This window comes from Anolis carolinensis, chromosome 1 (assembly GCF_035594765.1).
Source record: "Anolis carolinensis isolate JA03-04 chromosome 1, rAnoCar3.1.pri, whole genome shotgun sequence".
In the NCBI taxonomy this organism is placed as follows: Eukaryota; Metazoa; Chordata; class Lepidosauria; order Squamata; family Dactyloidae; genus Anolis; species Anolis carolinensis.
In genome coordinates, this window is record NC_085841.1 from 9,516,864 (window position 1) to 9,533,793 (window position 16,930).

Below are 16,930 nucleotides of genomic sequence, written 5' to 3' on the forward strand. Positions count from 1 at the left end.
ATATATATATATATATATATACACACACACACACACACACACACACACACACACACACACACACCATTTTCACTTTTATTATATGTATAGATGTAAAACTCAAAGTTTAGCCACCAACAGAATTAGGAGCATAAAATCAGCATTTAACAGCCAACAAAAATATTATTAGTTAATTGAAGAAACCAGATTTATCTCGTTGGATAGATGATGACAAAAGAATCCATACCGCAAATCAAATTTTGATTAAAATTCAAGCCACTGCTCTTAGCAGCTATTTCCCTGCTTGAACTGGAATTGCAAAGGAGTTTTTGCCGTGTGACACAACTAAGAGTAATACCCGCTTACATCCACAGGGGATATATGTGTTCCTGGCTGGACATTGATTACCTGAAACCACAGATACAAACCAATGCATTTATATTAACTTCCTCCAGGTTCTAGCATACCACAGAATTACACCGAACTACCTAGAGATTGCTAGGTCCTTCAACACAACTGCATGGGAATTTCAGGGTGAAGCATACAATAGGATCACCTGGAGGACCTATCTAATTCCCAAAGAAAGTGAATCAAATGTGCATTTGTGTATTTGTTCTGTGGTTACAAGTGTGTCATTATATTCACAAATAGTATTGTAAGTTCTATGGGAAACATTTTTCTGCTGATTCCCAGCATCTACAGCAGGTCATGGGCAAAGCTCGGCCCTCTGGGCGTTTTGGACTCCAACTCCCACAATTCCTAACAGCCGGTAGGCTGTTAGGAATTGTGGGAGTTGGAGTCCAAAACGCCCAGAGGGCCGAGCTTTGCCCATGATCTGCTGTAGATGCTAGTTAAAGTGAAAAGGGAAGCTTACTCTTAAGTTTCTGATGCCATCTTGAAGTTTCAGCTTTTCAAAGAAGGATTGGAAGAAGTCCGATCTGTCCACGTGTCTGGGGGCAATACAGAGAGCATCTATGTCAGCACCTGCAAAGGACAAGAGATCATTAGCAATGGCTGGTAGATCGAGATGAGCCGTTTAATAGGTCAGGGCTGATTAGCCAGAAGCATACCTTTCGTGTGAACTCCGAGCCGATAGGAGCCGAACGTCAATATTTTGCCACTGGAACACAATGACACTGAAGGGGGGAGGTTCTGGAGGAAAGTTGAGAACATATTCATGCGTAAAAAACTAAGCCATTTTTGTTTTCCAAAGAAGATCTTGGCATAAGATGGATTTGCTTTTTATAATACATATACAGTATATACTAGAGTATAACCCGACCCGAATATAAGCCGAGGCAGTGCCAGGCCTGTAGCGAGGGGGGGGGGGGGTTTAGGGGTTCAAACCCCCCTCGAAATTTTTCAAGTTATAAAAAAAATCTCGTTTACTCATGAATTTTAACTGGTTAACCAAATCCCCATGCTAAGTCTATGAGATGCAAAACATTAAGAGTCCCTCCAGGCACTATCTCAAGCAGATATTGACAGGTTTGTAGCGGGGAGTGGTATGTGCTAGGGGTTCAACCCCCTCCCCCCCCAAAATTTTCAAAACCCCTCCCGAAATTTTTTTCTGGCTACGGCCTTGCGAGGCACCTACTTTTACCACAAAAAAAACTGGGAAAACATTGACTCCAGTATAAGCCGAGATACCAATAAAATTACATTAATTGAGGCATCAGTAGTTTAAATGTTTTCGAATCTTTACATCAAACTGTAAGATATGACTGTTCAACTCTGATCAAATCATTATTTTCATCTTCTTCAATGTAAATGTGCTTATGTATCCTTTTAATAATAATAGAGTGAAATAATAAATGTAATAATAATAAATGTAATAGAGTAAAATAATAAATGTATTAATAATAATAAAAATAGAGTAAAATGTAAGAGTAACAACAATAATAGAGTAAAATAATGTAATAAAAATTAATACAGTAAAATAATAAATGTAACAATACCAATAATAGAGAAAAATAATAAATGTAACAATGCCAATAATAGAGAAAAATAATAAATATACCATATATATTTGAGTATAAGCCGACCTGAATATAAGCCCACCAGGACCTTCACCCGAGTATAAACAGAGGAGGATTTTTTCAGTCCTAAAAAAGCGCTGAAAAACTAGGCTTATATTCGAGTATATACAGTATGTCTGTATGTAAGCATGTATGAAATCATTAAGAGTTATTTCCTTGGAAGAAAAGCAATTTCCATGTTTACAAGTTATCAATATCTGGCTGACACACAATGAATGGTTTATTGATAGGACCTTAATGACAGCTTTTAAATCTCCTTTTAATTGCTGTTGTCATGTGTTTTATTGATTTGTTTTCATGTCAACCTAGCAGTTCAAAAACATGCAAATGTGAGTAGATCAATAGATACTGCTCTGGCAGGAAGGTAACAGCGCTCCATGCAGTCATGCCGGCCACATGACCCTGGAGATGTCTATGGACAACGCTGGCTCTTCAGCTTAGAAATGGAGATGAGCACCAACCCCCAGAGTCAGACATGACTAGGCTTTTAGTTAACGATAAAATGTCATTTTAATTATCTGCATTTTATTTATTATGTATTTGTATTTTCACTGTGTACTATATGGTATCAATAGGTTGCTATTTATGTTGTAATCAACCCCAAGTCCTCAAGGGGAGATGAGATAGGGTGTAAATAAAGTTGACTTGACTATAATATATCCAAGCATTTTAGAAGCTGCACAAATCCCTGGATGCTGTGCACATAGAAAAACTTGTCTGAGACTATTTATTTTATTTCCCATACTTATATTTCGCCCTTCTCAGCCCGAAGGGGGGCTCAGGACGGCCTCACAACTGGCAGCAATTCGATGCCCGACATATAAATTCCAAAAATAACAATTACAATTAAAATCAAATATTAAAACATAATTAAAACAGCAATTAAAATCACGCAAGTTCAAAATTGTAGTCCAGAATCAGTCCATTAGCTCAGCACTTAATTGGAGAAGTGAGGAATCAAAGATTTCCAGATAAGGTTGAGAAAAAACTCTTGCCTGAAACCCTAGTGTCAGATGTGATAGCACCAGCCTAGAAAAACCAATGATCTGACTCAGTATAAGGCAGCTTTCTATGTGTTGGATGCATCAAAATTTCCACTGTTGCTAGGATTTGAAGGGAGATGGGAGGAAACTTTTGGAAAATTGAAATCTCCATAACCTTTTGGAGATTTTATGATCCTTGGAAAGGCACGACCTTGTTAGAAGTCATAACCTTTTGAAAAATGATGTCATAACCTCTTGGCAAAAAGCATGATCTGTTAAGAGTCATAATCTTTTGGGAAAATGGCATACATGCAAGGCTTTTAAACTGATATTCTAAATATATCTTTGAACTGTTAGGGACAAAGGTATGCCAATGCACAAAGAAACATACACAAACACAAACACACACATACAGTGTTCCCTCACTACTTTGCTGTTCACTTTTCGTGGATTCACTGTTTCTCAGTTTTTCAATAAACTCTAAAAGAATATTTTAAATCATAAAAAATTACAATTTACAGCCTAAGGAAGGGAGGAAGGAGAAGCCAAAGGGAAAGAAAAGGAGCCCAAGCGGCAACGGGAGGAGAAGGAGGCGATTTATCAACACACGATTGGTTGATAAAGACTTAAAATAGTGTATAACTACTAAAATAATGTATAAATATTAAAATAAATAAAGTGCCTTTACTTCGCAGATTTTCACTTATCGCGGGTGGTCCTTGAACGTAACCCCCGTGATAAGTGAGGGAACACTCTCTCTCTCTCTCTCTCTCTCTCTCTCTCTCTCTCTCTCTCATACATACATACACACACACATACCCACACATATTGTATACAGCAGCATTTCAGAAGTGTACCTTTTAGTTGCATCTACTCTTGCTTAAAATATATTTGCCTTTAAATCATGCTTTCAAGAGACAAACATGAGCAGATTTCTTTAAAAGTAACATACAGTAGTTGGTTTACTCACTATCTTAATGTATTCAGCATACAGGTACTTTGCTTATCAATCCAGTTACAAATAGGATTTGAAGTTGTTTCTCTGTGTAGGTAACACAGGGCATCTTTCTCAGAATCAACAGTCCATAATCTAAAACATCTTTCTGTTCTGAGAGTCTAATAGAGTTTCTGTCTAGTCTGAAAGTCCAGTGGTGCCTGTAAGGATATTGTTTCTGCTGAAGTCACTAAGCATGCAGTTCCTACTGGCGTCTGAAAGCAAACTGTTCCTACAAAGTCTAAAGGCATAGGTAAATGTAAAGGTTTCCCCTCACATTAAGTCTAGTCGTGTCGGAGTCTGGGGGTTGGTACTCATCTCAGTTTCTAAGCTAAAGAACCAGCGTTGTCCATAGACATCTCCAAGGTCATGTGGCTGGCATGACCCCATGGAGCACCATTACCTTCCCGCTGGTGCAGTACCTATTGATCTACTCACATTTGTATGTTTTCGAACTGCTAGGTTGGCAGAAGGTGGGGCTAACAGCGGGAACTCACCCCATTCCCTGGATTCCAACCACTGCCCTTTCAGTCAGCAGGTTCAGCAGCTTAGTGGTTTAACCCACTGAGCGATGGGGGGCTCCATAAGTTTTGTTGTATTGTAATTGTCTGTGCTTGGTCCCATGTTAGCCGCCTCAAATCCTGTTGTTGTTGTTGTTTTTATTATTATTATTATTATTTTTATTATTCTGTTTCTAAAATGGAGTCTGAGTCCTGAACAAGCCCAGATCCGATTGCATGGTCTGCTGCCCTTCCCACCACAAAGAGTTAAGGAAAACTGCACACCAATACACACATATACAATACTAGCTGTGCTCGGCCACGCGTTGCTGTGGCGAAGTATGGTGGTATGGGAAATAAAGTATTGAGGAATTGGTGGTAGTTAAGGTAAAGGGTAAAGGTTTTCCCCTGACATTAAGTCCGTTATAAATGGGTTATATAGCTGTGTGGAAGGGCCTTGAGTCTACACTGCCATATAATCCAGTGAAAATCAGATAATCTGTATTTTATAGGCAATGTGGAAGAGGCCTAACTCTGCCTTCCCCTGGGCTGAGTGGGTTGCTTGCTTGGAGACCAAGTGGGCTAAAACTATTTAGGTGCTTGTGATTTCCTTTTTTTTCATCATTTTAAAATGTATTTATGCAATGCTTTTGACACGAAATAAAAAGTGGGCGGAGCTTAGCCTTCTAACTGGCAGCAATTGGAAACAATCAATTATTCCTCTCCCTCTAATTAGGACTTTCTTTTTCTTTTCTTTTTGTTGTATGAACGTAGAGGCATGGATGAGGGGTTGTGCTGCCAAGTTTAGTGTTTCTGGGATGTGTAGTTTTGTTGTTTTGTCCTATGCTGAAATTTCATTACCCTTTTATATATATAGATAGATAGTAAGCAATCAAAATTATATACATAACAAACAACCAGTGGAGGCTTGAGAAGGTTGCCATTTCCAACAGAGACAGCATAATTTTTTCAGGGCAATGTATACATGAAGTCCAGGCAACAATCATTATCGCAGCCACCACATTTTGCCACTATAAACCTTGAAGTTTTGAAGACTATACCACGGGATGAGGAATAAGCAGAGGCAGCGGAGAACTATTTTCATGTGGTAGGCTTTCCATTGCAGAAAGAATCCTATAACTAAAACTATTAGTAACACCAGTTCAAGGAGAAATGGAGTTTAACACCGACAAAACTCTTACCTTATTTTTACCAACTTCCGCAATCCACTCTTTGACCAGGTTATTTAGTTTGTCCAGGACAACTACCCTGCAATGGGTAAAGATTTTAGAACAAGTGAGATGTTAAAAATGCAAGGATGGCAAATGTAAGCTTCCAATCATTTTTACACCATTAGAGGTTTTTATGTCCCAACTCTGCAAGTTCATCCTGACCTGCGATTCAGCTCTTCCTCGTCTTCAAACACACCAAAAGGCTTCATAGCTTCGATCAGCTTCTCTGTGTAGATGCGATCTACGTCCCTCGGAAATGCCACACTAATTGGAGAAGTGATCCCGTAGCGCCTCCGTGACTGGTTCTCCAAATAAATTCTACACAGGGAAGTCATAATAAAGATGGGCTAAGGATTTTTGTTTCCTCGGCAGAGCAAAAAGAACAATCATTTACTTGCCAGAAAATCCACATATAGGTATGGTATTACTTGACGTAGCTTTACATCTGAAGCAATGTTTGCAGGCATGGGCAAACTTGGGCCCTCCAGATGTTTTGGACTGAAACTCCCACAATTCCTAACAGCCTACCGGCTGGGAGTTTCAGTCCAAAACATCTGGAGGGCCCAAGTTTGCCTATGCCTGCTCTAGATATACCTTAAATTACAATCCATTGCAGAATGGAAAACAGCTTTCTAACGTGTTGTCGAAGGCTTTCATGGGTGGAATTACTGGTTTGTTGTGAGTTTTCCAGACTGTATGGCCATGTTCCAGAAGCATTCTCTCCTGACATTTTGCCCACATCTACGGCAGGCATCCTCAGAGGTTGTGAGCCTCTGAGGATGCCTGCCGTACATGTGGGCAAGACATCAGGAGAGAATGCTTCTGGAACATGGCCATACAGCCCTGAAAACTTACAGCAACCCAGTTTTCTGATGGTTCACTATATACAAGCTTTGCTTCATGCACAAAAATAAATATCAGACTGTGTATCTAAGGTATATATAGAGTTTCACAAGTTCTTTCGCCTGCTCTACCAAAACAAGCTAGTGCCTGACCAAACTACAACTTCCAGGATCACAAAGGATAGAGCCATGGCAGTTAAAGTGGAGTCAAACTGCATTACGTAATTCAGCAATTAAACTTTACTTTGGAAATTAACATTCTCAGCTAACAAATGTCTGTATGTCCTTGTGTTAGTAATAAATATGATATACAAAGAGGTGTGGAGGAAAATAGTTTAAGCAATCAAGATGAGCAAAAGGAAGGAAATTCCAAGCTCATTCATTCATTCATTTATATCCCTCTTATCTCTCCATATGGAGAATCAAAGTGTTTCACAGTCAAAAACATTACAACTTAGATTATACAAATACATAGTAATAAAACAGTATATTACTATATATTATCAATAGTAATTATACTTAATATATTAGTACTACTTTATTACATTATTATATATTATTATACTGCATTATTAGCAGTGCATCATATATTATTATCAATATTGTATGTATACACAATATATTATATCATTATTAGTATTATATATAACGTTTTATATATATATATATATATAAAAGGGTAATGAAATTTCGGCCTAGGACAAAACAACAAAACTACGCATCCCAGAAACACTAAACTTGGCAGCACAACCCCTCATCCATGCCTCTACGTTCATACAACAAAAAGAAAAGAAAAACAAAGTCCTAATTAGAGGAAGAGGAATAATTGTTTTTATCCAATTGCTGCCAGTTAGAAGGCTAAGCTCCACCCAGGGGACAGGTAGAGTTAGGTCTCACTTAGGCCTCTTCCACACTGCCTATAAAATAGAGATTATCTGATTTTAACTGGATTATATGGCAGTGTAGACTCAAGGCCCTTCCACACAACTATATAACCCATTTATAATGGACTTAATGTAAGGTAAAACCTTTACCCTTTACCTTAACTACCACCAATTATTTCCCATACCACCATACTTCACCACAGCAACGCGTGGCTGGGCACAGCTAGTATTATATATAACAATATTAGTATTATATATAATGTGGAGATATATATATATATATATATATATCCACACTATATATAATACTAATATTGTGCTTCTACATATATATATATAGTATGTATTATATATTCACTATGTCTCCTGGATGCCCCTCCCCTCAGCAACAATATAGTAGTATATAATACTAATATTGTGCGATGCTAATATAATACTGCATATACAGACAATATTGATAATATTATAATTTAATATAATTCTAATAATAATACAGTATAATAATTGTATATCATATATTACATGCAATATTACTAAAAATATTGCAGTATAGTGGTATAATACAATATATAATACTAATATTGTGCTATGCTAATAATATAATATATAGTATGAACAGATAACTTCTAAGCCATTCTGAGTCTCCAATAACTAAATATATAGTGTGGATATATAAACCACGGATAGTGTTGTTTTGATAGTGACTGCAATGTATTTAAATGTTTTAATGTATTTAAATGTTTGTTTATTTACTTGTATATTGTTTTTAAGGCATTGAATTGTTGCCTGTGTTTCAGGTGCCTTGAGTCCCCTTCGGGGTTGAGAAGGGCAGGAAATTGATATAGTAAATAAATAATAATATACTAATTCTACATGTCACATATAATATACAATTATTATATATTATTGTATTCTATTATAGTAAATAAGTAAGTAAACTTCTATTACGGTCAATGACCAGCTCATATCAATATTCTACTATATTATTATACCACAATATATATATAATACACTACCAGAATATTATACTATTAGTATTATATAATATATTGTACTGTATCGTATGTTGGTACTGCAATATTTTTAGTAATATTACATGTCACATATAATATACAATTATTATATTCTATTATAGTAAATAAGTAAGTAAACTTCTATTACGGTCAATGACCAGCTCATATCAATATTCTACTATATTATTATACCACAACATATATATAATACACTACCAGAATATTATACTATTAGTATTATATAATATATTGTACTGTATCGTATGTTGGTACTGCAATATTTTTAGTAATATTACATGTCACATATAATATACAATTATTATATATTATTGTATTCTATTAGGGTAAATAAGTAAGTAAACTTCTATTACGATCAATGATCAGCTCATATCAATATTCTATTCTATTATTATACCACAATACACTAACAGTATATTATACTATTAGTATTATATAATATATTGTACTATATTGTATGTTGGAGTATATATAATATATAATATCACAACATTATATATTATACATTATATATATATATATATATATATATATATATATATATATTAGTTTTTTTTATTATTTATTATTATTTATTTCCCTATGCAGCTCCAGGTGTATTAATGTGGGAACAGGTGCAGCTGGTGAAGGAGGGAGAACCATTCCCTGCGGCTGAAGGAACCAAATCTCAGTCTTGATACATGTGTTATCCTTCGAAATTACATTGCATTGATTGCGAATTGTGTTGCAAAAGGTAAACCCAAGCTGTAGAATGAACGCAGTGAAGACCCCACTTGCAATGCTATGTTGCCCTGGGAGCTGTAGTTTTACAAGGCTGGAGCCTCACTAAACCGCACAGCCAAAGGACTCCATAGCAGTTAAAAGTGGTGTCAAACTGCGTTAATTTTACAGTGTGGATGCAATCCCAGAGAGAGCTAAAAGAGGAAGCGCCCCTCCTCACCCGCATGTCTCCTTCATGGCCTCCGCCTGCATAAGCTCTGCCTGCAACGCCCACAGAAGGACCTGCGTTCGAGTTCCGACTCTTTCCCTCCGCCCCTTTTATCCAGCAGCCCCAAGCCCCGCCTTCTGGATCCACAGAAAGGCCCAGGCCATTCTAAACAGCATCAAGCAGAAGCCGCGTGGCCATCTGCCAGGAGTGCTTTGATTGTGTGCTCCTGCCATGGCTCGGGATGGACTAGATAGCTTGTGGGGATCTCTTCCCATTGAGTCTATGAGAAAACACCCTGGCCACGCCCCCTGCGATTAAGCCACGCCCCCTTCTCGGCGGCGCCTAGGCAAGGGAACAAGGCAGCCACGCCCCCTGCGATTAAGCCACGCCCCCCCTCGGCATCTATTATAAGGGTTTCCATCAGTAGCCACGCCCCCTGCGATTAAGCCACATCCCTTACCATCGAAAGATTTGCATCAGTAGCCACGCCCTCTGCGGTTAAGCCCAGCCTCCTTTCTATATAAGGGTTTCATTCAGTGGCCCCGCCTTTCTTCAATATAAGCCCCGCCTCCTTAAAACCTTTTATAGAAAGATTTGCATCAGTAGCCACGCCCCCTGTTGTCTAAGCCCCAGCCTCCCTTCCATATAAGGGTTTCGTCAGCGGCCCTGCCTGCCTTCGATATAAGCCCCGCCTCCTTACCGGCATAAGATTTGAATAAGTAGCCACGCCCCCTCTGGTTAAGCCCAGCCTCCCTTCTATATAAGGATTTCAATTAGTGGTCCCGCTTCTTCACCGGCATAAGATTTGCATCAGTGGCCACGCCCCTGAGGTTAAGCCCCGCCTCCCTCCTATATAAGGATTTCAATCAGTGGTCCCGCCTCTTCACCGGCATAAGATTTGCATCAGTAGCCACGCCCCCCTGCGCTTAAGTCCCGCCTCCCTCCTATATAAGAATTTCAATCAGTGGTCCCGCCTCTTCACCGGCATAAGATTTGCATCAGTGGCCACGCCCCCTGCAGTGAAGCCCCGCCTCTCTTCCATAGGAGGGTTTTCATCCTTGGCCCCGCCTCCCTCCAGTATAAGCCCCGCCCCTTACAGTCTATTATGGAAGGATTTTCAAGGCACTGCCTGCTGCGATTAAGCCCCGCCTCCACAGAAAAACAATCTGCATACCTGAGCACGCCCTCTCCGTTCGAGCCCCGCCTACTCCCTGCCTTTTATGGAAGGTTTGCCTCCGTGGCCACGCCCCTCTGCGTTAAAGTCCCGCCCCTTCCTTCCTCCTTATACAATGAGTCCAGAAAAGTGTGGTACTCTGGTTATATATTGTGGTATAATAATTTAGTAAAATATAATATATAATAATTGTATTACATGTAATATTACTAATCAATATTACATGTAATATTACTAATAATATTGCAGTTTCTAAGTCGTCACACAGTCATCCTTTGCCTGCTCCAGTTTGATTAGTAAACTTCAATAATGTATACAACTTGACAATAATTGATGCTACCTAAAAGTTCTACCACCAGGTGGCAGTTGGAGTGACATTTTCAGTTGTTAGAAACCTCTTTCCCAAAGTTTCAGTGTTTATAAAGATTAAGGCCCCTTCCAGCATATGTTATGTATCTCGTTTGCTGTGTTATACTGTAATAATACTATAATAATAAACTCCTCAAAGCACAGCAGACAAAAAATCAGTACAAGAAAACCGCACTACAAACTAGAGCTGACAGCTGGCACAACAAAACATTGGAAAGTTCCTTGACAAAATTGAAGGAAAAGCTGATAAGGAGAAGATCTGGCTATGGCTCACGAATGGGACCCTGAAGAGGGGCAAGCCATCAGAACAAATGCAATTAAGGCCAAGATTGAAAAATCAGCTGATGACCCAAAATGCAGACTGTGCAAGGAAGCCGACGAAACCATGGATCATATCCTCAGCTGCTGTAAGAAAATTGCACAGACAGACTACAAACAGAGGCACAACCATGTGGCCCAAATGATTCATTGGAACTTATGCCTCAAGTACCACCTCCGTGCAGTAAAGAACTGGTGGGATCACAAACCTGCAAAGGTTGTGGAAAATGAGCACGCAAAGATACTTCCGAATCCAGACTGACAAAGTTCTGGAACCCAACACACCAGACATCACAGTTCTGGAAAAGAAAAAGGTTTGGATCATTGATGTTGCCATCCCAGGTGACAGTCGCATTGATGAAAAACAACAGGAAAAACTCAGCCGCTATCAGGACCTCAAGATAGAACTTCAAAGACTCTGGCAGAAACCAGTGCCGGTGGTCCCGGTGGTGATGGGCACACTGGGTGCCATGCCAAAAGATCTCAGCCAGCATTTGGAAACAATAGACATTGACAAAATTACGATCTGCCAACTGCAAAAGGCCACCCTACTGGGATCTGCACGCATCATCCAAAAATACATCACACAATCCTAGACACTTGGGAAGTGTTCGACTTGTGATTTTGTGATATGAAATCCAGCATATGTATCTCGTTTGCTGTGTTATACTGTGTCCTTCTGTCAATAATAATAATAATAATAATAATAATAATAATAATAATAATAAAGAGGGTTGGAAGAGACCCCTTGGGCCATTTAGTCCAACCCCCTTCTGCCTTTGTGCACCAAAAGCACTAGCAAAGCACCCCTTAAAAATTATTAATTAATTAAATAATAATTAAAATGGCATTATAAACAAGCAAAGTTTTGGAAGGTGTCACCAGGCTGCACGAGCCTTTCTCGGTGGAAGAGGAGGGAGCCACCGCTGCGGGGGCCGGATAAATGGCTTCGATGGGCTGCATGTGGCCCCCGGGCCTTAGTTTGGGGACCCCTGTTCTAGAATATGCAGTACAATTAAAACCCCGTTTTCACCTTGGAAACCCCCCTCTGCCTGTTTCGCAGGCATATAACAGGGTTGGGAGGACAATAGCTTTATAAACAAGCACCTCAATGTCCTTACAGATGTCCTGATCCTCAAACACTCTCTGCTTCATTCGGAACAATGCTGCACTCGCAGAGCTCAGGCAGTGCTTTATTTCAGTCTCAATGTTAACTTTTGTGGAGAGGTGGCTGCCAAGGTAGTGTAAATGTTACACCATTAAGCTGTATTTCCAACATTGCAGAGGGATTGGCTGGTGCCTGCTGGAAGAGTGTCCTGTTTTTGTCTTTCAAGAACAGTCTTAAAACACTGTGGTAAATTAATAAAAACTACTTTACTTCAGCAAAACATAAAGTACAGCACACTAAGTGGAATAATGCAAAAGGAAGCAAGGAAGTCTTAGGGTAAACACAGTTCTTAGTCTCTGTTAAATTCCCTAATCAAATAGCAGTCTTACTTCAGACAAAGAAACAGCAATAAATCCTTAGGAGCAGTTTCCCAGATACACACTTGAAGCAGGCACATGGGGAGCGAAGAGTTTGTTACCAGCAAGAGCTGGCTGCACCTGCTTCTGCTTTATAGCCCTGAGTCCCCTCACAGCTGCTAGGGCAGTTCCTAATTACTCAGCTGCATTTCTGGCAGCTATTCTAGCTGAACGACGTCTCTGCTCTGTTTCCTTTCGCCTCTCCTGAAATGTGGGTACTTGCAAAATTTCCTCCTCAGATTCCAACTCACCCTCAGATTCATGAACATTTTCCTGCCCCCCTTCCTCTTCTGAAGAAGAGAAATCCCTAACAAAGAGTAAGACTCCTTAGTAGTGTTATGATTTCTATGGGATGCACTGTCGTCATCATCAAGTGCTTCACCATACCTGTGGCTACCATTTCTTCTACCCCACCAACTTCTCAGCCCACTTTGTTCATCTGTACACTACAGGAGCTACTTGTTTGCCTGCCATGATGAGCTGCATCCCTTCATGCCTAATAACACTGTTTACAGGAGCCAGGCTCCATCCCTGAGTCCCTCTTTAGTACAGTAGAGTCTCACTTATCCAATGTTCTGGATTATCCAACGCATTTTTGTAGTCAATGATTTCAAAACATCGTGATATTTTGGTGCTAAATTCATAAATACAGTAATTACTACATAGCATTACTGCATATTGAACTACTTTTTCTGTCCAATTTGTTTTATAACATGATGTTTTGGTGCTTAATTTGTAAAATCATAACCTAATTTGATGCTTAATAGGCTTTTCCTTAATCCCTCCTTATTATCCAAGGTATTCACTTATCCAACGTTCTGCCGGCCCGTTTATGTTGGATACCGTGTTTCCCCGAAAATAAGACAGTGTCTTATATTAATTTTTGCTCCCAAAGATGCACTAGGTCTTATTTTCAGGGGATGTCTTATTTTTCCATGAAGAAGAATTCACTTTTATTGTAGAACCAAAAAATGAACATTTATTCTATACTGTACAGTAGTTGTCATCACAAACCAACATGACCAGACAAACTGTGAATCCTATCTAGAATTTCTTGTTACTACCAATATTTCCATGTACAACACTTTATGGTATGTACATTTACCGATCCTGCATGCTCTGGTGTTCTGTTCGTTGGGCATGCTTCCAAACAAAAACTTTGCTAGGTCTTACTTTCGGGGGAGGCCTTATATTTAGCAATTCAGCAAAACCTCTACTAGGTCTTATTTTCTGGGGATGTCTTATTTTAGGGGAAATAGGGTAAGTGAGACTCTACTGTAACTACAAAGTATGGTTCTATTCATAAGTGCTTCCCATAGCAAACATGTAGGCTGACAATGACAAACATGTGCCCCTTAGCGCTCTTTTATATGTGGCATTCTCAGACACTTATGGTATTTATGTTCTTGGCAGTGAATATGGGTACAAGGTCAGCATTCTTGTGAATGCTACATAAAACTGGAACTGCTGGTGGCCACTACAATTGTATTGCTTTCTTATCCTAATGCCTGGATGAGGAAACAATTAGCGGATATTATGTAAAATACAGAGTTCTTCTCTATTGTATCTGTGCATCTATATAATGCGAAAAGGAGCGCACTATATTCCGAGAACTCCCACCCCCACGATCACAACCCCAGGGCACCCATCAATTATGCTCTGGTTTTGATTGCTTGCATTAAATTCCCAGAGTGAAATACTGTCATTAGGCTGGACTGGCTATCGCGCCATTTCACTCCAAATTGAAGCCCAGATTAATTGTGGTACTGGTGAGCTCTCAAAACAGTTTAGGAACGAGAAACTAACCATTAACACAGTGAAGCCACACTAATCACACCAGCCTGGATGCGGTCTCTTTCTTTGATCAGCTCACTCTCTCGCAGCAGGCCCCAAAATAGCCCCAGGGTACAAGAGTGCTTCCCTTGCAATCATGTTAATTTTGCTTTTAGTTTGTCTTTAGCTGTTGGAGATTAATGAATAAAAGTTGTGTTTAAATTTACAACCAGGCCTGTTCTGATCGCTCAGTGGTATCATCGCCCCTGGTTTTCAACTTTGATTATCTCAGCCAGTCACTGAAAAGAAGGAAAGAAAGAAAATGGAAGTGAAAGGAAGGGAAGAGAAAAGAAGGGAAGGGAAGCTGGTTTCTACTAGTGGTGTGCATGGAATCGCTGTTCGTTTTGTTTAATTTCATTCGTTTTGTATCAGTTTTGTATTTGTCCCCATTTCCGAAAATGGGATGCCTATATTAATAGAATTTTCGTCTCACTTACGAAAAAAATGAAAATTTTTGGACCATTGACAGCATTGACAGGGGTGAAAATTGCCACACACGGAGGGCATTTCGACCCCTTTTAGCCCACTAACTTTTAAAATGTCCCCAGAATACTACTGTTATTATTAATAATATTATTATTAACACCCATTGGCACACATCAACTGTCATGGGGAAGCAGACCTCTCTCAGACTCAGCTTAAGGTCCCAGAGTAAATATTGCTATTATTATTATTATTATTATTATTATTATTATTATTATTATTAACACCTATTGGCACACATCAGCTATCATGGGGAAGCAGACATCTCTCAGACTCAGCTTAGGGCCCCAGAGTAACTATTGCTATTATTATTATTATTATTATTATTATTATTAACACCTATTGGCACACATCAGCTATCATGGGGAAGTAGACCTCTCCCAGACTCAGCTTAGGCTCCCAGAGTAACTATTGTTATTAATATTAATATTATTATTAACACCCGTTGGTACACATCAGCTGTCATGGGAAAGCAGACCTCTCTCAGACCCAGCTTAGGGTCCCAGAGTAACTATTGCTATTAATATTATTATTATTAACACCCGTTGGCACAGATCAGCTGTAATGGGGAAGCAGACCTCTCTCAGACCCAGCTTAGGGTCCCAGAGTAACTATTGTTATTCATATTAATATTAACACCCATTCATACACATCAGCTGTCATGGGGAAGCAGCCCTCTCTCAGACCAAGCTTATTGTTATGTGGCCCAAAATGAAAGAAAAATGAAAGCAAGCACGCCACTGTGCAGATTTCTCTTTCGTGCCACCTTTTGTTTCATCCAAAAATGGCATCTTTTGTTTCGTGCATCCGGATGGATGATATTAAACAAAAAGCGGAATGAAACAGATGAAACAAATACTGTGCACATCACTAGTTACTCTGGGACCCTAAGCTGGGTCTGAGAGAGATCTGCTTCCCCAAGACTCAGCTTAGGGTCCCAGAGTAACTATTGTTATTAATATTAGTATTATTATTAACACTCATTGGCACACATCAGCTGTCATAGGAAAGCAGACCTCTCTCAGACTCAGCTTAGGGTCCCAGAGTAACTATTGTAAATAAAGAGCAACACCCAAAAAGCAGGGGAATTCCAGACAAGAATCAATCAGGGCCAGCTAACACCTCTCAGCAAAGGATCCTCCCAGGCAGCAATCAGCCAGGCATTGAATCTGCAAGGTCATAAAATGCCAATCAAGGTGGCTATTTGCAACATTCACACCTGCCTCAAGCAGACAAGAGTTCTTTCTCCCACCCTGGATATTCCACATGTCGCACCTCAGGTTAGTTTCACCTTGCTGAACACACCAGGCTGTACACAGGTTGAAGTCTTTTGTAGTTTATTAGTAAATAAGAAATAAATAGTTCTTAAAAAGCAAAAATAAAGATCCAAAAGTTTGTTGCAAAACCAAGGCTATCAAGAATAATCTAAGAAAACATTAGGCATAAAACAAGGTTCCATTAATACATTACATAGTCCCATGAACTTGAAAACACAAAGCTGCAGGATAATCCAAGAGAACAAGAGCTGCTTCTAACTCAAATGTGATGTTGCTTTTGACAAAGGTTTCTCTCCCAGCACACCCTTTAATATTCCCTGCATAGCATGAATGCATTTCTTTGGCCTCTGACCTCTTTCTTGTTTGCTATTCTGACACTCCTGCGAACCCGAAATTCCAAACGGCCAGCTCGATCCAGAGATTCCGTTTCGTCAAGGCCAGACAGCTCATTAGCAGCAGCCTCTGTCTGCATGCTATCTAACTAGGAGCTGTCCTCCCTTTGCACCTGGCTAGCTTCAGTATCATCTCCAATATCATCAA

The 16,930-nt window shown here is 39.4% G+C and overlaps 1 protein-coding gene across 1 annotated transcript in view; it reads right to left on the minus strand.

Annotated features, from left to right (window-relative positions):
• papolg (poly(A) polymerase gamma) overlaps positions 1 to 10,675 on the minus strand; it is a 51,209-nt gene extending 40,534 nt beyond the window's left edge. Inside the window, exons 1-5 of the mRNA XM_062970210.1 lie at positions 9,425 to 10,675; positions 5,890 to 6,045; positions 5,698 to 5,764; positions 1,050 to 1,131; positions 854 to 963 (exon numbers count right to left, since the gene is read on the minus strand). Coding sequence (XP_062826280.1) covers positions 854 to 963; positions 1,050 to 1,131; positions 5,698 to 5,764; positions 5,890 to 6,045; positions 9,425 to 9,456 — 447 coding nt within the window. The 5' untranslated portion in view covers positions 9,457 to 10,675. The remainder of the gene's footprint in view (positions 1 to 853; positions 964 to 1,049; positions 1,132 to 5,697; positions 5,765 to 5,889; positions 6,046 to 9,424) is intronic.
• Positions 10,676 to 16,930: the final 6,255 nt, after the last annotated feature.